Here is a 27,302-nt window from a genome sequence, read left to right on the forward strand (position 1 = left end):
AGTCATTCCTGACCAGTCTCCTGAACCTCCAGCCAGGAGCCCAACCTGTCCCCCTCCTGCTAATGACATTTCCTCGGCCTCACTGTCTCCTCCCATCCCCCAAGCGCCCCCTCTTGCATTTGATTATAAATATTTGAGGCCCGATCAGTGTTTCTTTCCTACCACAGAGTAACAGTAACTAACCTATTGTTTTTATACATAGAACTGAGTCCATGACACGGCCACAGCGGGGTCGTCTGCCATCAAGAAGAAAGCTTATTCTTCCTCCGGAGAGAGAGGAAGTGGCTTCATAGGCTCAGCCATTGCAGCATCAGGTCTTTGTGAAGGGATGGCCAGTCTCCAGAGCTCCCCACCTGGTTCCACGCCGCTGCACGGCACATCTAGCCGTGTCTTGCTGTCTGCTGGCCTTAGGGCATGAACTCTTCTTTGATAGTCATTGGGGAAGAGGAGACCAGGTTGGTGGTGCTGCTGCAGATACCGCCAATGGGACCCGGGGTGCCAACGGCCGGCGGGGTGGGAGTGGTGGTGCTTGTGGGTTGCGTCTGCTGCTGCATCTTCTTCTTGTTCACCTTCCTCTCCTTGGCTCTCCGGTTCTGGAACCAGATTTTCACCTGGGGAGACGAGACGAGAGAGACGGACAGGCATGGGAGGGGCCGGGGGAGAGAAACAGGGAAAGGAGAGAAGCAGGCAGGATGAAATATGGCAGTGAGTGAGGCCAGGGACAGAGGGGGAACGAGCATTTGGGAGGGAAAGAGCGTGTGAGGTGATGGGGATGAGAGGGTTGGAGGGAGTCAGTGCAAGGAGTCAATTCTCTGCCGGGTTAGTTTTTCTGTCTTCACTATTGTTCCTCTGGCACACACAGGATGGAGAGACTTTCCGACAGGGGACACCAGGGGATAGGGTGACCATATTTCCCAAAGGACACCGTGCAGGGCTAGCCCTGAGCCCCTCCCCCCCGGCCCGGGGGGGGGGCTGGCATCGCCATTTCCCCCACACACACAAGCACATTCCTCCACACCCCACATTTTTGACAGAAGTCGGCACTTGTCCCGTTTACTCTTGCCAACTGATCAAGCTTGGCAAGAGCAAACAGGACAAATGCCCACTTTTGCCAAAAGAGTCGGGACAGGGCTTAACAAAGGGATTGTCCCGGCCAAAACAGGACGTATGGTCACCCTAGGCAGGAAGGAACGAGGAGCCGTAGTGCGGAGCTTGGCGGGGAAGTCTTCGTTTTATGAGCCACGTCGCCGCTCCGAGCCTGTGCCCGAACACGAGCCTCCCGCCCCCTCAGAGCGCCCCTGATTCCTAACCTCGCTTCCCATCTCCTCCAAAGCTTTCTCATGTCCCCTACAGCGTTCCCGTCTCCCCTAGAGGGTGCTGACTCTGCTGTTTTATAGGATCACCCTAAGAGTGGGCGGGTTTCAAGAGCTCTCCGCATTGGTTTAATTGCAATGGAGTGCAAAGGAGTGCAACTCCTATGCACTCGGGAGTTTTACCGCTGGCTTCAATGGGTGCAGTTAGGCCTAATGTCCGAGGCTGCCTGCATCAGCCCATCCCACGGGACAATGCAGGTGCCACGTCTCAGCTGCCGGGGATGGGATCGGCTGGAGGAGCCCTTAGCCACTGGCAGTGGTTGGATGGTCACCCATCATCCTCCCATTGACGGTAGCTGGTGGGGCGAGAGGGAGAATAACCCCAGCCCGGCCCAGCGCGTCGTGGCTAACGCAGCACTGACCTGCCGTTCGGTGAGCCCTAGCGTTGCTGCCAGCTCTGCTTTCCGCCGGATGGTGATGTAGCGGCTGTAGTGGAATTCCTTCTCCAGCTCCAGGCGCTGGTGGTCCGTATATACCACCCGGTACTTGTCTTTTGTTCTGGTCTTGCCTAATGGGAACAGCAGAGAGGACCATGTCCAGTGACTGGAGTGGGGACTTGGAGTGCCGGCTGGCAAGGGATAAGTGTGAGGACATTACCCCCAGGGACCTGCCGGCTAGCCACAATTCAATGCCATGGATCGCTTGGTAGCACTGCAGAGCCCTGGTACCCAGAGGGCAGCGGAGACATCAAGCCCTTTCGGAAGGGATGCGGAAATGCTCTGCCCAGCAATTGCCCAAGTCAGTCCACCAGGGAGGCCCACAGACTCCTACCCGTTGGCAAGCAGTCGCTGGAAGAAGAGAGCTGGCTGGGGCGGGGGCATCCAAGAGAGAGATGACACTGTAGACTGAGGAGGAGGCTGTGCGGTATCTAATTGCACCCAAGGAAGAGAGAGACACACGTTACGGCACCAGAGAGAGACAGAGTGCCAGAGTCAGGTGTTGGAAGGCAATGATGGACGCTGGCTAGGAAATGTAGAATGAACTGGTTTGAAATGAAACCTGAGAATGCAAAGGAAACCGGAGTCCCTTGGCCATAAAACTCCAAACCCAACCTATTGGAAGAAGGTCAGGTTTGATCATTTTAAGGTGCATGCGCTAGAAGCCAGGGAGGGAAAGTGTAGTGGAGTCTAGGGGATGGGGCAGTGGATTGGGAATCAGGAGACCCGCACTCTGTTCTTCTCTCTTCCTCTGACTTGCTGTGCGTCCTTGGGCAAGTCGTCGTTCCCCGCTCCAGGCCTCGGTTTCCCCTCCCACCCTTTGTCAGTCTTGTCTACAGAGATGGTAAGAGCTTCAGGGCCAGGGCTGTTTCTCGCTATGTGTCTGTACAGCGCCCTGCACAAGAGGGCCCTGCACTTGGTTGGGCCTCCAGGGAGTACTGCAACCTGCACAAGAAATAATAACAGGAAAAGAAGATACCAGCAGAGCTAAAGATTTTCCCCCGGGAATAACAGCAGGATTGCAGATAGGAACAGCAGCTATGTCACAGCAGTAGCCCCAATGAGTTTACTGTCAGCTGTTTGGGGCCAGTTCTAGGGGTGAGCAAGCAGGGTTGTTTCTGGGTGCCAAATTCCAGGGGCAACATGTTCCTGTGCCCCTTGACTTTTTCCCCCTTTCTCTGCTGCATTGGCTGACCTGGTTTTTCACTGTTGCTTGGCCAGCCGGAGTTGGTTTGTTTGATTTTCCCCCTCCACTGCTGAGGCGGGGGCGAAAACATTTTCCACCCTGGCTGGCAAAATGGCTAGGGCCACTCCTGCAGCTGCAGGCGAAGAAACCTAAGGGCCGAGCTCTGTTCCTGGATACCTACCCGAGACTTCTAGCAAGTGACCCCAGGAGGCAGTGCACCTAAGGAGGGAAGAAGGCCCTGAATTGCTCACCTCAGCCCCTAAGTAATAGTGAAGCAAAGGGGCGGCTTATGGAATGTGCTATGAACACACGTGTGTCTCTGCCACTGGGACAGGGCAGTATCACTTTTTCAAAGGGCAGCACCTAAGTTGTGTCTGCAAATGTGGGTTTTGTGCACAAAGCAGATGCAAAGGTATATTTTGCAGGTGCAGCTTAGCTGTCCACCTTCGACCAGCGTTTAGCGAGACAAAGCGTAGGGCAAGTTACTTGTTTGTTTGTTGAATGAGTTAAATGTGTTCTTTGGGGATATTTGTTGTGAATCTCTGCATCTGTTCACTGAATAATTGTTCGCAAACATATTTTTCTGTTACTCCGTTGGGCCCATTGATTTCAATCAGGAGTTCAATAGGGCTCTTCGTAAGCAGCAGATTTGATTTGAGTGTGTTGATACATTTCACATGTAACACTGGAAAGGAAAGTGAACTGTTCTTCAGATCCATCACATGGTAAGTTATGTGAAAGTTGATTTTCTTTAGAGATGGCTGCTAGGCGGTAATAGAATGATGTATAAAATATCTAGAGCCTATTTACTGTAATAGAAATGATGATGATGATGATTAATAATAAAAGACAAAGCAGAGATGAAGCCCCAAAACCCCCAAACTCCACAACTGGACCCCACACATTGCTTCTCAGCCCCAGCCATAAGTAATTTAATTCCTCTGTATAACTATTTTCTCCTAAATGGAAAAATAAATGTAGAAGATGATACACAGGTCTCCTGCATTAGCTCATTCAGTGTGTGACATATATTTAGGGATAATATGCAAACTAAAAGATAAAGGTTTAATGAAAATATACCGTAAGAGAGAGGGCTCTGTCTTGGAGATCCTGTGGGATTTTGCAGAGTAAGACCTAACTCTAACCACACAACAGGATAATGGGATGTATGCGTCAAAGACCAGGGGTCGGTCATCCATTTTGCTAACCCACAAAGGTTTTGTCCGACAATTCTAGGGGTCCAAAATGTAGCATATTGGCTTTGTTAGCATTAAATACAAATGTCTGTTGAGCAATCCACATCGCTACCAAACAGAAGCCTAATTGCAGCAGAACATTCAGCTCCGCAATACCACGAGGTTGCCGGAAGACAAATGAGTCATGCACAACAGCGTCCTTGTGTACAGACAAGCAGTGACTCAGAAATACAGCAAATAAATACAACATAGGCCTTTGATGGTCCTGCCATCTCACTTATTACATTCCTGGATCAGTGGACATAGGTCCTTTCTTTCAAGACGTTTTAAAGAAGAACTGGATATACCCACATCAACAGGTTTACTAATAAGAATGTTGTGATTATCCCTACCAAATACCCAAGAGAGAGGGCAACAAACACAGCCATGAAAGTTTGTTTCATATCCAGAAATCAATAAATTCTGTTCCAGAATGGCAGGTGGGTCATGATGGTGTTTTCAACTGCATATTCAACATCCTCCTGCCTGGGAATCAGTCCATTTGTCTTCTTGGAAAACACAGGACAACAGATGTAGATGCCTGTCTTTTCCTAAACTTTTGCCAAAGAGACTGGAGCTGTACCAGGGAACAGTGGGTGCAAATCCAAAGCATCTTAATGAATTTCAATTGAGTTGCTCCCGATTTACATCAGTGTCACTGAAAACAGGGTTTGGCCGTGTGTTTTTTGACCTTCAGAGGTTCTCCAGAGCTTGACACAGCAACAACTAAGAGATTTCCAAAATTCAAGAAGGCAATGGGCCAAAATCTGTTCAGTTGCACTGGTGTAAACCTGGAGTCACCCCACAAAAGTCCGTGGAGTTACACAGATGTAAATCTGGAGTAATAGAGGGCAGGATTATGTTCAAGACAGCTCATGCTGCATGGTGACTGGTGGTGCCAAAGCATGGAAAGCCTCTTTCATTGAGAGGACAGAATATTGTCACCTCCCTCTTTTTTAATTTGGAAAAGCATGTGAGGGTATTAAATATATTATTAGAGTGTCAGTGTAATACTGTAGCAGTGAAAGGAACCATGAAGCCCTTCCAAACTAAGAAGTGTCAGCAATAGATTACATAAATCATCACAACCAGTCCCCCATGCCCACCCCACCCCACCCCCCATATACAGCTACCAGTTACTTTGCTTGGATCAGTTTAACCAGGAGGACATCCTTATATGGAGGGCCCAGTTCTTAGGTTGCTTGACACCCCTGCATGGTACAAAGCAGCTGGAAACCTGGTGGACACTGCCCTTCTGAAGATTCCCTCTGTGCAGGGGGAATCTGTGAGTGCCATAAAGAAAGTTTAGTGCTCTCTAGCATCCCGTCCTGGGACAGGGGACCTGGCCAGGGGGAAAAGGGCATGAAAAGGGATGTGAGAAGCCCACTGGAATCTCTAAAGAGGGGAGTTATTTGCTTTAGTTTTGTTTGTCTTTATCCTTCTTTAAGAAAAAAAAATGTCCCTTTCTCCTGATACTGGAAGATTCTTGTATGACTTGTTGACTCCATCTCTCCATGATGACGGCCATCAGTCACACTTGGTAAGACTGGCATAGTGAAAAGGAATGGGGGAGCTATGTATGATGCTGTGTATGCCGCTGCTGTGGAAAGTCCAGGCCTGGAGACCAAGATCCATTCCTACAGAGCAGGACAAGGTATCGGGATACAAAGCCTTTCACTTCAAGTTCTCTGGTTCACGTCTAGCCCAAGACAGGAATGTTGCCTTGCTCTAGAGAAGTGATCCTCACACCTCAGTGATTCAGGAGCCAAATTAGTGATCAACATTACCCAAAAGAACCACAGTCGTGTGAATTCATTGTTTCATTTCCTAAAGTACTATCGATTCACATGTAAGCAGTATGCCAGGGGAAGTGTTTAGTATAACATAGTAAAAGCATCCTGACTGGTTAATAACTGAGATTGGCTAATAATTAAATGACCCAGTGTTTTAATACCATGTACTGAAAACAGCTGCAGGAGACACGTTAAAGAGCCACTTGCAGCTTGGGACCCTCAGCCTGAGTATCACTGCTCGAGAGGCATGATAACATATTGTTATATTGTCAGACAATTCTAGGTGTCCAAAATGTTGCATAGCTCTCCTAGGTGAAATAAATGGTACCTGGTGGACAGGTATCAATGTCACCACAGGTTTCAGAGGAACAGCCGTGTTAGTCTGTATTCGCAAAAAGAAAAGGAGGACTTGTGGCACCTTAGAGACTAACCAATTTATCTGAGCATGAGCTTTCGTGAGCTACAGCTCACTTCATCAGATGCATCCGATGAAGTGAGCTGTAGCTCACGAAAGCTCATGCTCAAATAAATTGGTTAGTCTCTAAGGTGCCACAAGTCCTCCTTTTCTTTTTGCGAATGTCACCACAAAGCATGGGCAGCGTGGTATTCTCATGGGCATGTCTACTCACCCCAGGAGGGGTTCCTCCAGGAGAGGACTGGGCCCCATTGGCGGGCAGTGGAGGAGAAGCTTGAATTGCTGCTTCGGTGCTGTTCCTGTTCCACCGAGAGACGGCTCAGCCTTCCTGGGCTGCCAGCCTGGAGCCTTTCCACAGCACTACTCAGGCCTGCTCTTCACATCCCTGTGCCCCGCTCACTGTACCCTGACTCTTTGGGGGCCTGGTCTTTGCCCAGACTGCAACACCATCTTCGGAGAGCTAGAAATACAAACATACAGCCTGCCTGGCTGCTAGTCGATTTACTATGCCCATCACCGGGGTATCCGAACACCAGTTAAAAAGATCAGCATCCATGGCTCATGTGGAAATGTCCTAGAGGCTCTGCTGTGGAACAGGCTGATTTGTCTTATTATTAATCCCAGCAACCAAAGAGGATTATTGACCAAAGGGAACTGAAGCAGGAGAATTAACGCAGCAAAGGAAGCAGCGGTGAAAACGGGGCAAGATTTGCACGCAGAGTGCAGGGACGACCCAACTGACTCAGTGAGCAAAATGCAAAGCCAGTGGCAAGGGACTGAAAAGGTTCCACTGTGAGTTGCTCATTTTGCATCAGTCTGGGAATTTCACGTGGCTCCGTGTCATAAAGGCTCCAAGACTGGCACTTGGCCTTTTCTGGCCATCAGTCAGCTCCTTGCGCTCAGGAGGGTAGCCCACAAAAGGAAGAAAGCAGAGGAGGAACAGGGTTCAGAGGAGGAGGCACACACTAAAAAGGAAGAAAGTGGGACCTTATGCCCATCACTGTGGTATCTGAGGGCCTTGCAGCCAATGCCTGGCCGGCAAACCCAGGCCAATAAAATATTAACTGGTCCCTCCCTCAAAACCTTCCCCTAAAATATGAGCAAGCCCATTTCTGAGGGTAAAAATATAGGAGTGCGTGTCAGGCTGTCCTTTTTTAATTTATGAGTAGCAGCCTGGGCATTGCCTGCTGTCGGCCTCACCCTCGGGATGGAAAGGCCAAATGGCAACGGAGAGGCTCTTCCTGGTAAGGGTGGGGCTGGGCATTATTACACCACCTCACCTACCCGAGGCTTGGTGTTGATCGTACCAATGTTTGAGGGTGGGAGCAGGAAGCTAAGCCCCTTGCCCCAGTCTGGTCTCCCTGTGCACTTGGAACGCTTTGTCCAGCAGGTTCCAGCCACCAAGTTGCCCCTTTCAGCCTCTCCGGCTTCCTTTGCCGTCCCATGGAGGGTTTGGGAGGGGAGGGCTCGAGGTCTCTGCAGAGTACACCAGAGAAGGAACCGCTGGAGTGGAAGACGCAACGCCCCCTTGCAGCCCTACCTAGCTGGATTTTCCCCTCATTCTGGGAGGCCTCAGCCGGCCGGGTGTGTCTCTTCTATACCTTCCCCATCTCAACGAGATGGGGATTTTTTTTTAAATGGTTTCTTTCATGGAAAGAGGAGAGGAAACAAGGGTGAGCGTCATCAGAGGGCAGCGGCTCTGTGGCGGCCTGGGGCTCGCCCTGGGCCAAGGCACAGGACCCCGGAGGGAAGAGTCCTCAGGAGAGATGTTGAGGGCAGGGTCACCCTGCTGAGTGATTGACGAGGGATCAGCCCACTGGCGATAAGAGCGGGAAAGGACAGCCACCACAACAGGTGATGTCTGAGCGTCGGGGCAAAAAGCAGCTGCTTTTCTAATGAGTAACCAAGCCCAAGCCAGTTTACTTCCTGCTTCCAGTTTGCCTCCAAGCCAAATGCAAGAGTGTAAGCGTGTGTCAACACATGCGTATGTGTGAACGCATGTGTGAACCCGGGGGATGTGCCTGCATATGGGCGCAAGTGCTGGGAGACAGCTGATCCTGCTGGGACGGGACCTGAGGACCCCCGGCTACAAAAGCAGTCGCTCACCTTTTCAAGTGGAAGCAGGATTTCCATCCCTGTACCACTCACCGGGGCTTTTGTGTCCTCTCTCTAGGCCTCTGGCTGAGGAGGCCATTGAAGTGCATGTACTCGGCAAACAGCTCGAGCATGTGCCCGTGCATGCAGCCAGGGTTGCTCATCCCTATGTCAGTGTGTGTTCGGAGGTACACAGGCGTGGAGCATGGATTTGTATGAGCACCTATGTGGACAGAACAAGAGTGGGATTTCATATAGCACCTGTCATCTAAATAATAATGTGCACATCTATGCAGCCTTGCCTTAGAGGAGCTCAAAGCAACTGACAAGCAGCAATTAAGTCTTCCAAGAACTCGGTGAGGTGGGCAAGAGCACAGCAAGTCTGTAACACGGCCAGGAATAGAACCCAAATCTCTTAGAACTGGGCGTTAGCCACTAAATCGCAAGTAGCAGAAAAGACCTAATTTGATCATCCCTTTCATCCCTTGCCAGTAGAAGGGAAGCAAGGTAGTAAGACTGGCTCACGTCATATCTGCTCAGAAGAGAGCACCCAAGTTGGGCGCTGGGACGATTTTTATAGGGATTTTATACTGAAAGCCACTGAACAAAACTCTAAATGCTGCATGTGATGGAAACCGCGCATTTGGATGTTATTATTACTTCAAGCCAGCACCTCCAGTTCCAGCGTCCTACCTCAATTCCTCGTCACAGCTAGCAAGAACGAACAGCTTGGTGACCACTTGAGAAATGTGTTTCAGTGTGAGAGTAAGTAGGTGTAGTTGTGCAAAAGAGAGATTTTATGTTTGTGTGTGTAACACGTGCAAATATAGAGCGAGACAAACACAAGGTTAAGAAAAGGGGCCTTATTATATTATGGACCCACCATAGCAAATCCACGTTTACTGTTGTAAGACAATTTGCATTATAAATCTGATTTCCTCCCTCTAACTTCCACAGACTATAGGGCCTTTCCATCTGAAATTTGCATCTATATTCTCCTGCTCAGGGGGATTGTTGGTGAGGTTTTTTGCAATTGTGAGGTGGATCGCACCGGCTGTGTATGCAACATGTGACTTCAAAAATTACTGATAAAAGTTTTGAGCTAGGAACTCTAAAAGTGTTGCAGTCACTAGATGCCAGAGAGAACTAATGCACAGATGTGTATTAAACTGTGCCCGATGGATTATTGAAAAGCTATTAGCTAAGCAACAGGAAAATGGAACATCTTGGGGGCCATTGCTCCATGTATTCTCTGCAACGGCGATAACTTCCATGTAGAATTCTGTGTCTCTCACAACTCCCGCAGGCAGAGTATGTGGACAAAGTGATCCGAATTGCTCCAAGTCTCTAAAGTTACAAGCTGTGTAGGTGCAGCCTGAAATTCATTACCTGGTCAGGCACCCCTGGTCCTGAAATTTATAAATTCCGTTCACTAATTCTTAAGGGTCCTCTGCGTAGTTTATAAACTCTGCGGGGATTCTTGCAGAGTTAAATTTTGGAAGGACTCCTTCCAAGTTTATAAGTACTGCCGGGCTTACAAGCCCAATAATTTATAAACACAAGGAGTCATGAAGAAGTTGTAAACTCCACATGATCAGTGAGGTGGAAACCAGGGCTTCTACTCATGCAAAGCATATGGAAGCTCCATGGGAATCTGACTTCTAACTCTCTTTGCCCTGACTATTGTTGTGGGGGCGGGGGGGACCATTGGGAAGAGAGGAAATAAGATTAAAAATAAATGTTTGAAAGTCAAAAATCAGATGGTGGGTGAATCCTGAACGTTCCATGAATTTTAGCAGGAATTATTATTCATCCAAAAGTCCCTGCGGGAAATTAGTCATTCACTGTTAGTTGCTGTTCACCAGATCTCATTAATTAATTCTCCTCTTTGTTTCAAATGTTTCAGTCACCTAATCAGGCAGATGAAACAATACCATGTGACTTGAGCGACCAGTCACTCACCACAAACATTATTATTAACCTTGTTTATTATGTTAGGGCCTAGCAGCCAACCAAGAGCGGGGCTCATTGTGCTAATACCACACAAACACAGAGTAGACAGGTCCTCCCATGTGGCACTTACAATCTAAACAAAGTAGCAAAGGTTGCACATTCAACCCAAAGACTGACGGTAATTCATCCCAACTAATGGTCAAATGCAAATACATCTGCTGAATTCTAAAGTGGCTTGTGGCAGATTTAGAGGCAGAAGAAAAGACCGAAATAGTACTCACAATGAATAATTCAACTCTCTTTAAATACAAATGCAGAGCTGCAAACTTAATGCTATCTTTACTGTGATTTTTGTCCATAACAGCAGCGCAGACTCTGCTGTCAAGCTCACCTCAGGGCCTGAGCCCAAACGTCTACACAGCTGGTTTCAGTGCGATAGAGCAAGGCTCACTGCCATGGGTTTTCAAACACGGTGTAGACGCACCCTCCGTGGTGGGTGTAGAAAGAGAGAGGGCTTCAACCAGGCATTTGTGGTGTCGAGCTCTTATTTGCAACAGAAAGCGACGCGTCTGCGAGATGAATGATGTGCTCGCTCCGCTCAGTCGCATTGGAGTGAATTAAATCGTTGGTGGCTGGGACAGAAAGCCACTCATTATGCAAAATCCTTCGGCCACCAAAGATTTCACCTCAAGACAGCTTTGCTCTGTTTGGAAAGACCAGAGCTATAAAACTGGACCTTTATTTCCAGCAGTGAAGATGGGAGACTTAATGTCCGTACTCTAGTGATGCACATTATTAAAAATCAAATCACATCTCCAACTACCCTCATCCATGTCCCTCTTAAGGTGTGGCACCCCCCCCCCCGCCACACACACACACCTGAGTAGACAGCCCTTCCATACTGCGTAAGCTTCATTTAAACCCTTAGGGGCCAATCCAGTCCCCTCCGTCATGGCTGCAGAGGCTCCCCTGGCAGGGCATTGCTCCAGGGTGCAGGAACATATAAAGGACATGCTCCCCTAGCATGGTAGAGAGCCCAGCTCTGCTTTGCCCACTGCACTGCAGGGCACTGTAGTGCGTGGGTGGGGCAGGGCAAAAGAAGGTTGGGAAGGAGCCGCACCAGAAGGCAAACGGCGCAGCCCTGCAGCTCTCTCCTCCTCCTCGTAAAGGGGTAACTTTACTGCCACTCACTGTGCTGCAGCCTCAGAGTCGCAACAGCAGCTGCAGAATGATTCTGCAGGCTAGGACTTCCTTCCCTGCTGAGCAACCCGCGTAGCTCCCCAGCCCCCGGCGCAGCATCTGGGCTCTGTGCCGCGTGACTACGTTTGGGCCCGAGGGCAGAGCTCCCGTGATCGTGCACAAGCCCGCTACACCGGGCCACACCAGCCTAAGTGTAAGACTCATTCACGCGTGATGCAAGCCTGCAAGGATCGTGCGTGGAGTGTGGATGCCCCCCCGCCCACGCTCCCCAAACATGGAATCTTAAATTAAAACACAACCCCCCGGGGCCCAATGCTATGTTTCATCCCCAGCTGTTTAAACTGACCGCACGGTGCTCCCGTTCTCCAGAGAAAGGTCCCGTGTAGGGGCAAGTGCTCCAGTGCCCCGGGCCCCTCAGGAGCCACAGCAGCAGGGAGGATGGGCTTTAATGAACAGCCCAGAAGCCACAACCAAGGTCTCCATGAGCACTTTCCACCCTGCCATTAATAAGTGGGCACATGTCAGCTAAGGGAGCTTACAGAGCCACCTGCAGTGTTGCCTACAGCCACCCTTCTCTTTGCCCCCCCGCCCTCCAACAAGGTCTGAGGGGAGCGCCAAGGTCCCCACACTGGGAGCTTGAGCCAACTGAGGGCTGAGGGATCGCTCAGTGGTTTGAGCATTGGTCTGCTAAACCCAAGGTTGTGAGTTCAATCCTTGAGGGGGCCATTTAGAGATTTGGGGCAAAAATTGGGGATTGGTCCTGCTTTGGTTGGACTAGATGATCTCCTGAGGTCCCTTCCATCCCTGATATTCTATGAGTCTTTTGGATAGCTCTCAGGCAGGCCCAGTTGCGTGCCATGGAACCTGGCCTCAGGTTCCTGAGAGTATCAGCATGAACTCGCTCCCTCTCCCTGACATCAGATTCTCGCTCGCCACCTTTGCTTTCTAATTCCCCCCTACTCCTTATGAATGAAGCCCGCCTCTCCTGACAGCCTGGCCACGGGCCTCCTCAGGCCTGGAGCCCTTAACTGGCCGCTCAAATTTTTGAAAACGTTATCACTGCTGCTTCACAATCTGCAGCCAAGTCAGGCCGGCTTCTTTTTAATCTTTCTCTGTCCTATCACAATCATGGCAGGTGAATGACCGGCGGCAAGGAGCCCTTCACGAGGCCAGTGGGAAGGATTTCAGCACCAGGATCAAGAAAGGGCCAATGTCTGTGTGGGGAGAGGGTATCATTATCTTTGTTAATATATAACTCTAATAGCCCTCACCTTAGCCACGATTAGATAAGGGAGCAGCTTTAATGTGCTGTGGAAACCAAAAGGGACTCACTTCTGAGCGTGTGCACACAGAGACACACACCCACTCGCACACATGGGGAGGGGGACGGGGATGGTAGGTTGGGTCCAGATTCTGAGCTGCACCCAGCATCCACCTGCTGCACTGCCTTCTCACAGATAAGGCCTCGTGGGCTCTGCCTGAGATCGCGCTCGCTCTGAGACAAGGAAGGGAGCTCCGGCCTCAGCTCCAATGCACGGCATGTCCCATTATACCACATCTCATCAGAACGCACCTCTCTCACCATCTCCCAGCAGACTGGGATTGGCTGTGGCTGGGTTTAGGAGCTGGGTCTCCATCCATTCGCTGTGGCCCATGCAGCCCCAGACAAGGCGAGCTTTGTCGCTCCCTCCTAGCGGGGGAAGAAAGGGGAAATAAAAACTTCTTCCTGCTTCCTCTATTCTGTATCCTGGACTAGAGCAGCCTGCATGAGGCCAGCAGATAAATGAGGAAGTCAAAAGTCGCTGTTGGGGCTAGAAAGCAGAGTTTGGCCTTCAGTGAGGTCAAGGCGAATGGAAGATCCCACTTGCTCATGCCCAGAGAGGCAGCAGTAGTCAAGTCTTTCTCCTCAGGACTGACCTCCTCTTCCTGCTTCAAGACAGAGTTCTCAATGAGGAGCCTATGAGACTAGGCACCCAAAAGAATACTTTGGCATTGAATTGATTGTGCAAAGAACAGAATGATTCAAGGCGTTAGGTCTAAACTCGAAGGAATGGGCAAATATAGGGATGTTCAGATTAGGGTGGTATTAGGAACTGGAGGCTCAGGAAATACTTGGGAATATTCTGATTTGGAATGGAAATAACTGCATTAAAGAGTGACGGGCAAGGGCATAAAGACAGAAACAGCATTGGAGGAGCAGGCAGAAGCAGAGGAGGGGTGAGACTTGTATTTATTTAACAGAGGTGGCTGTTTCCTTCAAGAGATAGTTACCAGAGATCCAGCCAGCCCCGGGTGAGGAGGGCACAGCTGATGCAGCAAATGGGAATGGCTAAGAGGTGGGCACCATTGTGTTGGCAGATGGATAACAGGCATTCGGCATACACTGCAGCAGCAGGAGCAGCACAAATGCATGCAGAGAGGACAGGAGAACTGTACACTTTTATGATGGTGATGGACTCATGAGCACAGTGATAGAAAGAGACACAGATTGGAGCAGGTTGTGTTGTGTCCCTATATAGTGACTGCTCCACATAGAGGACAAGAGCCTACTACTGCTACCAGCTAGTGGAGTTACTCCTTTAACTCAATTGGTAGAGGCTGGTGTTTCTGGTGCTGAAGGTTCAGGATTATATGCTCATTGACAGCCCCTGGTGGGGACCCTCTCACAGGGGAGAGCACAGTGTAGGGGCTGGGGTTGGCAGTTATTAAACCAAAGTAATTAACACTGGAAACTCCAACGAGGGAGAGTGACCTCGAGAAATGCCAGCTGGTGGATGTGGTCAGGAGCACAGAGCGCCGAGTCCAGCCATTTATGCCTCAGCGTGTAGCACTGCTGATCAGCCCTGCGCATGTGGCTTCACTCATCCACAGTTAAAACTAAAACAAAGAATGTAGGTTTCCTAAACCGTATGAATAACGTAATAATAGACTGGCCTCCAGAGTCAAAAGTCAGAAACATCCAAAACTAAACAGGCAGAACCTGCAGCAAGCGAGCTTGAGCCAGGCCAGCTGTCTGAGAAGGGCACAACGCCCTGTGTTTGATGTGTGTGTAGTGTGGGGTGCCTGTGTCCACTTCTTGCTAATGCTGCCTTCTCTGCCCCTCACCCTGCACTAGCAATGAAGCCAGCAGCAGAGCCTGAGAGAGTGTGGCACTTCTGTTCATCCATCTGTCTGTCCCCATAAGGATCTTCTCTCTCTCTCTCATGTATCCCTTTCCATAACATCTAGCTGCCATTTTTGTTTTAATTTTTTTTATGATGAAAATCCGTACTTATCCAAATACAACCATGGCACAAACGTTGACTAATTACACCTCTCACCACCCCTGTGAAGTAGCTAAGTACCTATTATCCTCCCTGTTTTATGGATGGGGAAACTTAGGCAGGGAGGCAAAGGGACTTGCCCAAAGCGACACTGCAAATCAGTGGCAGAGTCAGGACTGGATCTCAGAAACTACGGACTCCAAACCCTGTGCTGACTGCTCCTACCTGCACTTGCTCCAACTTTAAATCAATGTCTCTTTTGTAGTTTGGAATAGGAGCAACCTACTGGTTTTTCTCCTCATCTCCTGCATGAAGCACAGAGAGGAAAGCAGCAGGCAAAACGACTCATCGGTGATGGCAAGATGGCTGCCACATCAGTTACATGACTGAGATTGCAGATCTAGACACTTATTGGTTCTCATGAGGTTTGAAGGCCTCCCACTGGACTCTAACCCTCTCAGGCAGTCAACCATTTTCCAACCCTTTCAGTGTGAATAGTCCTGAGGTTCATGCTCGTCGGCCAGTGTATGATTACAGTGGCCCCTCCCTAACATACATCCCTTCCGGCAGCACCCAAAGCAACAAGAAGAAGCCAAATATACAATACACCACTGTCAACCATGGCACATCTTCCTAAGAAAATCACAGAGAAGAAATATAGAAGTAATTAGCTGCAGGGGCAGTTATTCTATTCTCTACTGTTGCAGCCTTATCCTGGCTCCTAAGAAGCCCCTGCAGCGTTTCGGTCTCACAAGACCGACAATCCTTGCACTACAAAACTGTGGGGTTTGTAATACTGAGCCTGCACCCGTCACAACTCGCTCCAGCCTCTTCCACCAGGCCCACAGATCCTCCGAGTATATACCCGTAGGGTCTATCACTATTATCTTACCCCACAACTCTTGGTAAATCCCACCAGGGTCCGTGAGAGCCACAGTCCCTTACAATATCATCCAGCAGGATTGCCCACAAGTAACTAGGAATCCAGTACCTTAAGGGTACTTCCATGGGTTGGCTGAGAGAGAAGAGGAATGTGCCAGTAAAGAGATGGTTTCCTATTAAAGTCTCTAAACTATCCATGCAGGTGTGGGGTGGGTATTTTATTATTGAGATGGTAGGGGGCTTGATAGCTCAAGGGGCTGATAATGGGACATGGAGAATTTCGCCCCTCAGACAGTTATTCCGGCCTGGGTCAGGTCAATAGCCAACCACAAGCTGTTACCAACTGAAGGCTGCTCAGTAACCTTATGTGAAATGTTTGACGGTCCCAGTTCAGTTCTCACTGCAAAAGGGCTCCCATCACCGATAGAAATAATGGTAATTGCCTCCTAGTTCACAGTGTCACCAAAGAGGCCAAGAACTAAGCAGGAGGGCCTGGGACCCGAGCTACACGTCCTTATGGAAGCACAATAATCATAATGCTTTGCATTGATACAGCGCTTCCCCTCAGAAGAATGCCACACACTTTTGGCACATTATCTATTTTGCTAATGAGGTTGCATGGGGAAGCTGTTACCCACGGAGCTAAGTGTTCCCTGGCTAAAGAGCGGCCATCAGTCCTCAGGACAGTCAAACCAGCACATTCCACCATCACTAAACCCACTTTGTCTGAAGGAAAAGAAAGGTTGAGACAACAGCCTCCGTCTGAGAACCTGTGAGCCCTGGTAGCACCTGCCTTCCCTATTCTACCCACGCTCCTTTGTCGCCCTTGTATTTCATTGACTTCAGGCAGGAGCTCACGGTAGCTCCTACGGGGTGGGGGAGCCAAACGCACGATGGTTGAAGGACACTGTCCTGGCTGTGAATCAACAGGCCTGGTTTTCACAAGCCCTCTCCTACCCCTTTCTCAGCCCCCCACCACAGGAAGTGGAGTAGCAAAAATATAGACAGTGGATGAAACACTAGGGGTGTAATCTCGCTTTCAGAGGGGAAGGGGATGTCAGGTCATAGATGTGGCCAACAGCCGGTGTAGGAATCCTAAGAAAGCCCCTCCAAGTGTCCAGCAGCCAACATTGTACGTGTTCCAGCAGAACTTTCACGTCCGCTGAGTGGGAAAATTCCAACGTCCCATGTGGGAGTTTTCATTGCAAACAAACTTTTGTTTCATGTGCGCAAGTATTACTCCTGGGGAATTCTGTGCCACTGTGCAGAATTTCCTTTTCCCCACAGAAATGCACTGCCGCCACTATGGGCTGCCAGACCTGGCAGAGCCCAGTTTGCACGCCGAAGACACTGCTGGCGGGAGGGAGTGGGAGCTAGAGGGTTCCTGGTAGCTGCAGTTCCCAGCCTGCACACGGGAAACTCCGTGCAAGCCTGGGACTGAGCATCAGGCTGTTTCTCCCTCTGGATCCCTGGGCTCTGAGGAGGGGGAGGGAGGCGAGTGTCTGGGCTGGGGGCGGGGGGGCTGTGGCTGGGCTCTGGGGTTGAGGGGTGCAGGTGTATTGGCTGGGGGGGACCTGCAGCTGGGCTCTGGGGGGAGGGTGTCTGGCCCCCTGGCTGGGCTCTGGGGGGGTCAGGGAGCAGAGAAACAGTAACTGGATTATCATAGGGGTTTCTTTAACTGTACTCCAGGGGGAATTTTTGTGTGTGTCTCTATTGTTACAGAAATGCTTACTAACAGGTATTATGAAACAAATTACCAAAATAATTGAAACTGGCGTGATTATGTAGTTTGTTATTTTGACAAATAAAATTTCCAGAATTTTGCAGAATTTTTGTTTTTTTGGTGCAGAATGCTCCCAGGAGTAAAGCACAGTGTTCATCTAGTCAGGGAACAGAAATAATGCCATGTGACTCATCTTATCGGACCAATCACAATTAACCGCTACATCTCCAGTGCAAACTATTCACAGAAGGCTGGCTGCAGTCAACTATTATTTACAGAATTGTAGTTGATTTGAGGGCTTTTGTCTGAATGGGGGAAAAAGTGCTTCCAGAAATATGAATTATTTCCCCAGTTTTGTGCCTATCGGAAAGTGGTTGTCAAAGGCTCCACAGTGCTCCAAAGCCAGGCTTAGTTACAAGTTAAATAGAGAAAAACCCAGTCCCTCCTGGATCTCACCATAACATTAGAGGCATCTCACAGCAGTGAGGAAGGATCAAGAACCTGTGAGAATTGCAAACCAAAGCAAGGATTTCTTAATACAACCCACAATGAAATTCAGGACCCAGCCTAGGAGATGGTAGAACAGCTACAGTTTTCTATGTCACCCATCCCTAATCATCATCACACCCCCCTATTTAATGGAAAATGCACTGAAAACGGTGCTCTCTCTGAACCATAGGTGGATTAACTGTTAGGACGACATCACACGCAGACCTAGGGCATGTATTTCACGCAGACTCGTCTCTCCCCTTCCAATTCCTCAGAATTCAGCACTGATTTTGGCACCTGGCTGATTCTTTTGATTGCTCGCCCGGCTTTTCGTTAGTAGTACACTGCTAAACCTCCCATCAACCGTACCTGCTGTGTCATGTCATATGTGGGAAGGTAGAGCTGAGGCAACAAACAGATCAGCTGGAGGGTGGGTGTATTGCGTACCAATTTCACATGGTTCGCCACACCCTGGCTAATGAAGCATGGGCCTACAGCCCCAGCCTACCGTAATTCAGCACCTCTTAGGATTTTGCCTGCTGTGTCAGAAGGAGCAGTGCCTTCCTACAAAGCAGCTGCAGACAGTCCCTGAAAAAAGAAAAGGAGGACTTGTGGCACCTTAGAGACTAACAAATTTATTAGAGCATAAGCTTTCGTGAGCTACAGCTCACTTCATCGGATGCACTGAATGCTTATGCTCAAATAAATTGGTTAGTCTCTAAGGTGCCACAAGTACGCCTTTTCTTTTTGCGGATACAGACTAACACGGGTGCTACTCTGAAAACAGTCCCTGAAGATACTACAAAAAGAACAGGAGTACTTGTGGCACCTTAGAGACTAACATATTTATTAGAGCACAAGCTTCCGTGAGTTCTTTTTGCAGATACAGACTAACACGGCTGCTACTCTGAAACCTGAAGATACTAGCCCATCTTTCCAGCATTTTCTACTCTTTTCTCAACTGCTTTTCAGCTCCCAGCCTCTGCGCCACAGTCAAACTGTCCAGAGCGGGCCTGATTCTCCTTGCGCTTATAAATCAGAAGCAACTCCACTGAAGTTCATGGAGTGACCCCAGTGTAAATCTGGTGTGAGAGCAGAATCGGGCTCCCTTATCACCATGAAAGCACGGTGTTGACAGAGCGGGAAGGTGGGCATCCTTCAAGGTTCCCCCGTAAGAAACCTCCTCCGTTGGCCAGAGGTTTTAAGTGTCCCTTCACTAATCTCAGGGTATTATCTGGCCTGGCCTGTCACGTAGGTATCTTTAATGTTCAAGGGAAGCCCTTTTTTGTTCAAGGAAAGTCAATTCTAAGAAAGTTTGAAAACTCTGTACCTTGGACAGGCGACTAGCTGCTCAACAAATCCCTGGGTTAATAATTTAAGGGTGGCGGGGGTGGTTTGGGTGTGTACGTGCATGTGTATGGGTATATAGTGTGTGTGGAGGGTGGGGGGTTAATTGTGTTAAGGACTTTAACAATGGAGCATCATTTACTGAAAATGCCCCCCCCAGACACACACAGTTTAGCAGGCTGAATGAAATATACTGACCTCCTCAGATGAGACAATCCCCCTATTCACGAAGACATTGGGAATGGCTGCAAACGTTCCATCCCTGAGACTTCCTGCAGCAGAATTTCCAGAGCAAAACTTGCCACAACATCTCAGTAATTAGATTTTCTCCTCTCAAGATTTTGGGGTTAATACCAGAGCTGAGCAAATAGCGTGGGGAAAGTTCTGAGAATACTTGTTTGAATTCTAGACACATTTTGATTTGACCGCGCTTGCAGCAAGTTTAACATTTGCTTCCCACCAGCATTCAAGCGCTCAAACGTCACTGACATGAATGTTTGCAAAAAGCAGACTTTTTCCACTCATGGATGCACCAAAAAGTGAAGTTTTAATTGTACAATCAGCTGCAACGTTTGAAATTCACACCATGTTCATGAGTTACACAAATCCTAGAACACAATCCATACCATGCGCTTTATGTAACTCACCAGCACCGCGTGAATTTCAAAGTTCAGATCTGAAACATTTTCAGCAAGCCCTTCCAGCTATTTCCAGAGTGAGGTGAAATTCACAAGGAGGTTTGCAAATAACTGTGAACCATGAGCAAGCACGAGACTTTCACACTCTGCTTGTGAACATTTTATGAGCAGAAAAAAGAGGTGACGTTCGACAAATAATTTGTTAGGAATTATGTGTTCAATTCTATTGAATGCTTGGTTTCTTAACCAATTTCCCAACAACCCTTTCCCTGAAGTCTCTCAATTCTCTTGCATGGTACAGACAGCTGGGACCTCCCCCCGATAGTTTGATAGTTCAATTGGAGGAGAACATGTAAATATTTAGCGATAACTATATAAAATGTTCCCTTATTTAAGGCCTGTCCAAAGCTCATCGAATGACTCAACTAGAGACTTTTCATGGGGTCCCCTGGGCTTTGGATCTCTCTATAGGATTTGCACCCCTTTCTCCCATATAAAGTTTGATGTTATTACAGTATCTTATTACCTAGGAAAAACTCTTTCCCAGCGGCTTTCAGGCTAGAGACTAGTAGCTGTTTATTCAAGGAGTGATAGAGAGGAAGGTGTAATTTATAACCTTCTGAAATATTATGATTTATAGCACTCATAATTAAACAGTTGATATTTATAGTAAAAACGCTGTGGTATCAATTTCCTATTTCTTTTGCAGCAAGGTGGGTAGTTAATCAATCCAGGCTGATTAATGCCCAGTTTATTGATTGCAATAAAACAGTTCATTTAAGCATTTCTCCCTTACCTGTGCCAAACCTGCCTCTAGGCTGATTACTTTTTGTCTTAATAAAGAAAGTTTCTGAAGCATTTGCCTGTTTTAAAAAAGAATGGCCCAGGAAAGCCCTCAATATTTTATTTCCATTAGGTATGAAGGACCTGATTCTGCAAACGCTCTGCATACACAAATCCCACTGAAGACTGGGGTATATAAACAACATCTAATTGGTGCTAACCGATACTAGTCAATGGGAGTTTTGCTATTGATTTTGGTGAGGATTTCACCCAAGATCTCCCTGCAGGATGAAACTGCAGATTCTTACTAAGAACCCTGCTGTCCTACTCAGGCAAAAAATCCCACGTGTGGAATGTTTGTTCATGGAGGAGAGGGACAGAAATTCTAAGCCAATTTTCGAACAAAATGAACTGGTACTACTGGATATTGTCTGATTCGGCAGCTCTTTCCCGGGGAAATGCCCATGGACTTTGCTGGGAATTTATCTTGAGTGAGGCCTGCAGGACTGACTTCCCGAGGTAAGGACTGCAAGAATGGGCTTGTCATTAGAAGCCAACGATGCACTGGGCAGACGCAGAACTTGTTTTACACCCTCCTGATTTTAGACATTGGCTGGGGAGGGGAATTTCCTAATATGCATTGAAGGAGACAATGGCTACTTTATTTGGCCTTTGGTGTGTATTTAATCTAAGAGATACGAACTGAGCACCTCACGATATTTTTCACAATTCAATCAATCCAATTGTCATTTAACTCAATCAGAGGCGCTTTCAAGCCCCCATTTTATCTTAATTCCACTCCTGGGTGTAAAATTATTAAACAAGGTTCACCCAGAGAAGATGTTTGTTGGTTTCTTTCTCCCTTTATCAATTGTTTCAAACTTCTGCCCCTCCCAAGTTTCTTCTCCAAGGGCTGACCTGAGAGCCCAAAACTACCCCGTGCAGCTGGCTCTTCTTTTGATAATAGTGGATCATGGAGTTTTGATCATTCCAGGATTTCACTGAGCACTAATCAGAACGGGAATAAATTCCTGCCCTGGTACCGGGGGCTCTGGAGTCATCCACCCAGATAGTAATATCATGATTCACTCATCACATGTCCTCTCCAAGTCCTCAATTCTGCTATTTGCTGAATGTGCCTATGCAGAGCCCAGTGGGAAGGCAACAAGCTGCAAAACTGGGCACAGTATACGACAAAGAATTCACATGTGCTCTGCTCTAGTCAATTAATAGTATACATACAACTAATTCAATTAGGATTCCTATCGTGTAATCAATTATTGTTGTTAGAGTGCCTTTAATCTCAAAGTGTTTCTCAAGCTATGTACTTAGAGCACCATTGAAATACAACCACCTCTGGGGCAGAAATGCACAAGCAACTCTTGCACAGTACAACAGTACTGAGGGGATGGGGTATTTTCAGCCAAAGATATCTGGGCAAATGCCATTGCCCCTGAGAAATGCCAACCGATCTTTAGTGTCCACATAGAGCAGAGAGGGTCTCATATGAGAACACCGCACCCGCCATCTTACCCCACGTTGAGACCCTCCTCTCCCAAGCCAGTCACTTGGGAGAAAGAGTTCCCATTCCTATATCCTGAGCTACTGCTTCATCCAACTCATGACAGCTGCACCCATCCTGCTGTAAGAGGGAGAGGGCATCTGACCTGGTCGACATGTAGGTTTTGTATCCGTATAACTATTTCAGTTAATAGTGTGACTTATTACTGAAATAATGACACTGGAGTGCGATTACACTGGCGCATCCCAAGTGTGGATGCAGTTATACCAGTATAAAGATGCCTTGTAGCAGTAGAGTTTATTCCCCTTCCGGTATGGGACTAGCTGTACCAGTATAAGCCCTTTTATACCAGCATAACTGCATCCACACTAGGTGGCTGGTACTGCTGTAATTATGTTGCTACAGTTGAAGCCGTACAATTTTTGTGTGACGACAGCAGCAAGAGATGGCTACACAGCTCAGCAACGGGACCTTCTTGGCAGATGAGAACCCCCCATGGCCATATCTGTCCGCTTCTCATTCCAGCAGAGACTGAGGCTATCCCTCATGACAGCCCTTTTCCCCTTGGACTCAGGTCTCCTGCATGGCAGTGCAGAGCTCTCTCTCTACCCGCTAGATCATTACCCTATCCAAGCCATTCAAACATGTTGGAGGGGGTTGTTGTCAAAACTTTGAAAAGCTGCATAAAATAGGAAGTGCAATATTTAGATCACAGCCAAAGTGAGACACGGAGCATGTCTCATTTTGGCTTCTATTTTATTTAAGTTCTGATACCACCCCCACCCCCATGGCATCTGGATAGATGGATGAAAAAGATCTTCAGTGCTGATGGATCACATTCTAGCAGGGACATATTTCCAAGCTGAGGGGCTGGTAAACCCACTCAGATTCATTTGATTTGTAAAAATTCCCTTTTCAAAAGGACACCTCCAAAACTCTCTTGACCATGAAGCGTTAGGTACCTGAATTTTAACTCAGAACAATTGCGTGGAAGTTAGCAGGAATTCCTGGGTGCTGATCAATGGCCCGACTGGACATTATTGGCCTGATTTTCAAATGTGATCCCCAGCAGCTCTCACAGAGATGGATAATTGCAGCTGAGTGCTGGGCAGTTTTGAAAATAAGGGTGTGCACCGATTTCCCAAAACAACTTTTGAATCAGAAACTTCCCTTGCTAAGGTATTTATTCTGTGTACTGTATGCTCCCAGATATGGTCAAATTGGTGCAGATTATATGATTAGTGTGTAAATGAAGATTTTTAATATTACCAAGACCCAGTACTAGTGGGGAGGGGGCATCCTAAAAATCTGTACTCAGATACGTAGAATTTATACACAGCTTGATCTTTCTCCCACTGCAATCAATGGCAAGATTCCTACCGATTTCAATATAGCAGGATCAAGCCGCAAGCTGTCTGTTCTGGCCCAGATCTGTACAGCCCTGCAACTCCACAGATATCCACTTTAAATCCAGATGCAGATATCTGTGGACCATTTTTGCGGCTCATGGATCAGATGTGGATACAAATTCAGATCGGCCCCTTTTGCTAAGGTTGAGTAGTACCTTACTGAGCTACAAGCCCCAGGAGAATTTGAAAGCCCACAATGCTTCTGGGCTGTATTACTACTTGAAGAGTAAGTAAGGCAGTACTCAGTCTAGTAAGGTTCCTGGATTTAACCTTCCACTGTCATCTTGCTCAACTCTGAACCAAATCCAGACCAATCACGGTAGATGCAGACATGGAAAATCAGGGATTCCCCAGCCTGGGAGTGTGACTCCCCAAGAGAGACCATCCAACATATCACCACCTACTGCCCAATTTATAAATATGAAGGAGGCATTACTGCAATAAATTCTGCTACCCCTGATGTAGCCATATGGCTTGATCAACTTCAGGGGAAATTGTAGATGCTGCTCTACACCAGCCATAGGAAAGAAGACATAAGGAAGACAGAACTGGACCCTTTGTAAGGGCAATTTAAGTGATGGGCTGGTCTACATGGGGAAATTTACCACTTCTGATCCGCAGCTCACTCTGGGCAGAACCCTGGTGCATGTGAAGCCAATGCCAGTAGGATCTGCTCCTCTGATACATATATATTTTTAATAGGAGTCCACTTTGAGTTTGATATTGCTGGGGCTTTGGGGTCCTCACACCTGATGATGATAACCCCCATCTGAGGGGCAGTGATATGTAGCTGGTAGCCTTCCGGGTCAAATCTGGCTCTCCCCATGTCCCCTGAAGCCGCCCACCTAACTCCAGTGGGGCTCTGGGATCTAGGGAGGATCTAGGCAGCAGGATTTGACCCAAAGGCAGAGCGGGGAAGGGAGCAGAGCCCAAGCCGGGCTGGAGATGCGGGGCAGCCAGCCATGGGTCCAAGCCACTCACAGCCGGCCCCTTTCCAGCCTGGATTTCCCAGTCCTGCCAGAGCCCTGCCGGGTTGGCGACGGCAGTGGGAGAAGGCCCCTGTGCCGCAGGCTGGGGAGGTCGGCCAGCAGGAGCTGGTTGGGCCAGTCCCCTTCGCAGCCTAGGGCCGGGTCGGGGGCATTGGCCAGGCCTTGGCCGCCCCGGCAGTGGGAGCGGGAAGATGTCTCTGGGGCGAGGTCCTGCCCCGCACCGACCTCTCGGCTCGGCTCGGAACATCAAAGAGCAGAGCAGGGGCGACAAAGGCCGAGGACAATGGGGCTGCTGGGCGCCCCGCGCCTTCCTGCAACCCGGAGTCACTCCGGATCTGCATGACAAAGGGCAGCGCTTGTAAATTTGGGCTGCCCCCACTTCCAGCCCCCCTGCCTTAAACAACCGCGCTGCCTTTGAACTGGGCAGCCGGGCGGCCGCGGAGCGTGTTCATTTGGGTTGGCCTGGGGAGAGACTTCCACCTCCTCCCCCCCCCCCCCGCCGGCCCCCAGCCTCCGGAGGGGTCAGGAGTTCAGCTGCGGCCCGGAGCCTGCGGGAGAGGCAGCGAGGTGCAGCCTCGAACCACGAGCGGCGGGGCCCGGGGCCACACTGCGCCGGGGGGCAAGGGGCCGGAGAGAGCAAGCCTGGAAGGGGGAGCTGGACACACACACACACACAACCCTGCACACCTCACACAAACCTCCTCTCTCACACAAGAGCCCACACAACCCCTACACACACCGCTCTCTCACACACAACCCCGCCCGCACCTCCCACACCCCAACTCCCCTATACACCCCCCCTTTCTCACAGACACACTCACACAACCCCCCTCTCCAGCCCCCACCTCACCCACACACAGCGCGGGGGGCAGGGGGACGGGGGCGCTCTCTAAAATCAGTGTAGGTCACTCCAGTGACTTGTGCAGGGTCTGTCCGGGATCTCCTCCAGAAAGGGTCTGAACGATCAGAAACTCTCTTCCCTCCTGCCACTTCCCTTGGGGACGTGTGCTCCCAGCTCTCCGGCCCCAGCCCTGATCCAGTGGGGCTTGGGAGAGGCCCCCAGTCTGCGCTTAGAAGCCTGTTGCTCCGAGGGATAAGCTCTGGGCATTTCTTAACTACACCAGAAATGGCAAAATTAGAAGCCACTGGGCCGCCTGAGATCGAAGCTCGCCCGTTCATAATGCCTGGCTCCCAATAACAGAGGACAGGAGGGGATATAGGCTGTCTGAGTCTGATCCTGCATCAGCGGCACACCCCGCACTGGGGGGGATTGGGGCCCTCAGGGGAGAGTGTCCCAGGCTGGGAAAAGCCAGCCTAGCACCAGCGTCTCCTTGCCGGTTTGAGGAGAAACGGGTAAAACACCCAGGCCCTGGAAAATTGGGCCCTGAATCGGCCCCTCTCCGAGGACCATTGGGCTTTGGATCAGGTCTTGGGTGTTTAACAGAATGGCGTGACCCGAATTTGGATTTGGAAACTCTTTGGATTCCAGTCCAGGCGGACTCCAGGCAGGGCCGGGGGTTGAAGAGAGAGGTCTTTGCAATAGGAAAGGAGGACTTGTGGCATCTTAGAGACTAACCAATTTATCTGAGCGTGAGCTTTCGTGAGCTACACCTCGCTTCATCGGATATATCGGATGCAATAGGTTTCCCCGCAGCTGCCGCACCGGGGATGGCGATATTGCCCCGTGGGGACTATCATTACCACAAAGCAAGAACAAAGCACTTTTATGCAGCTCTACTGGGCAGGGGGAAATGCACTTCGACTCAGGGCCCGTACGGGCCAGCTCCGGGGACACGCTTGTGAAAGGACCCCCAGGAACCTGAGGCATCGCAGCAAAGTCTCCGAGATTGTAATTATCCCCCGAAGTTCAGATGGACGAAACCGCCGATATAAACTGCGTGTAAATATTAATTCACAAGCCCTGCGCTCTCCGAAATACCCTGGCACGTTACGGTGTCATTGACCAGAGCTCTCTAGGGTAACGGGCATTTGAAAACTCAGCTTCCCCCAGGCCGAATGCTGCCCTCCCTTCCTGGCATTGTTGGGGTGCAGGATTGCGCCCCAGCTACGACCTACGCAAAGACAACCCCGAGAGGCCGGGGGTGGTGGGGGGGTCCTTACCACTGCTGCTGCTGGTTGGGACGCTGCGCCTCATCCACTCATAGGGGGTGCGCCTTTGCGCATTGGGGGAGAGCTGGGCCACCGAGCTGTTGATGGCTGGAGGTAGGAGTCCAGAGCCTGGCGGCTGAATTGGGTTAAAATCAGGGGGGCTGAATCCGAGCTGCCCCGGGTTAGCGACGGAAGAAGCGGCTCCAGGCCCGTAGGAATGCCAGTCCTCCTTGGTGGGTGTGTATGGCGACCCCCAGGCGCCCGCAGGCTGCCCATGGTGCGGGTCACTGTTAATCCCTGGCACGTGATGGTAGCTGGCAAAATCCGAGTATTGAGGGGGCGCAGGCACGTAGTTCTGGGGGCTGAGGTTCAGGCTGGGGTGCCTGACCGGGGCAGGGTACATGTTAGTGTCCTTATCCAAAAGATAGCCCACATACATCATCCCCGGCTGGCTCTGCGCGC

The 27,302-nt window shown here is 49.5% G+C and overlaps 1 protein-coding gene across 1 annotated transcript; it reads right to left on the bottom strand.

The window, feature by feature from the left end:
- Nucleotides 1–166: 166 nt before the first annotated feature.
- Nucleotides 167–27,302, bottom strand: CDX1 (caudal type homeobox 1). The gene is made up of 4 exons (XM_075131961.1): nt 26,875–27,302; nt 11,341–11,365; nt 1,736–1,881; nt 167–611 (listed from the first exon to the last, which is right to left on the bottom strand). The coding sequence occupies exons 1-4, from the start codon at nt 27,280–27,282 to the stop codon at nt 408–410; spliced, it is 783 nt and encodes a 260-aa protein (XP_074988062.1). The 5' UTR covers nt 27,283–27,302; the 3' UTR covers nt 167–407.

This window comes from Caretta caretta, chromosome 8 (assembly GCF_965140235.1).
Source record: "Caretta caretta isolate rCarCar2 chromosome 8, rCarCar1.hap1, whole genome shotgun sequence".
Classification (NCBI taxonomy): domain Eukaryota; kingdom Metazoa; phylum Chordata; order Testudines; family Cheloniidae; genus Caretta; species Caretta caretta.

What these genes read in the sequence shown, in the direction of transcription:
- CDX1 (XM_075131961.1), bottom strand. Translation starts at nt 27,282, where the DNA reads ATGATGTATGTGGGCTATCTTTTGGATAAGGACACTAACATGTACCCT. An exon ending in TGTGTGTGGCGGGGGGGGGG is followed by an intron (nt 1,882 to 11,340) that starts GTGCCACACCTT and finishes TGTTCCCATTAG; the next exon opens with GCAAGACCAGAACAAAAGAC. An exon ending in TAGGGCTCACCGAACGGCAG is followed by an intron (nt 612 to 1,735) that starts GTCAGTGCTGCG and finishes TCGTCTCCCCAG; the next exon opens with GTGAAAATCTGGTTCCAGAA.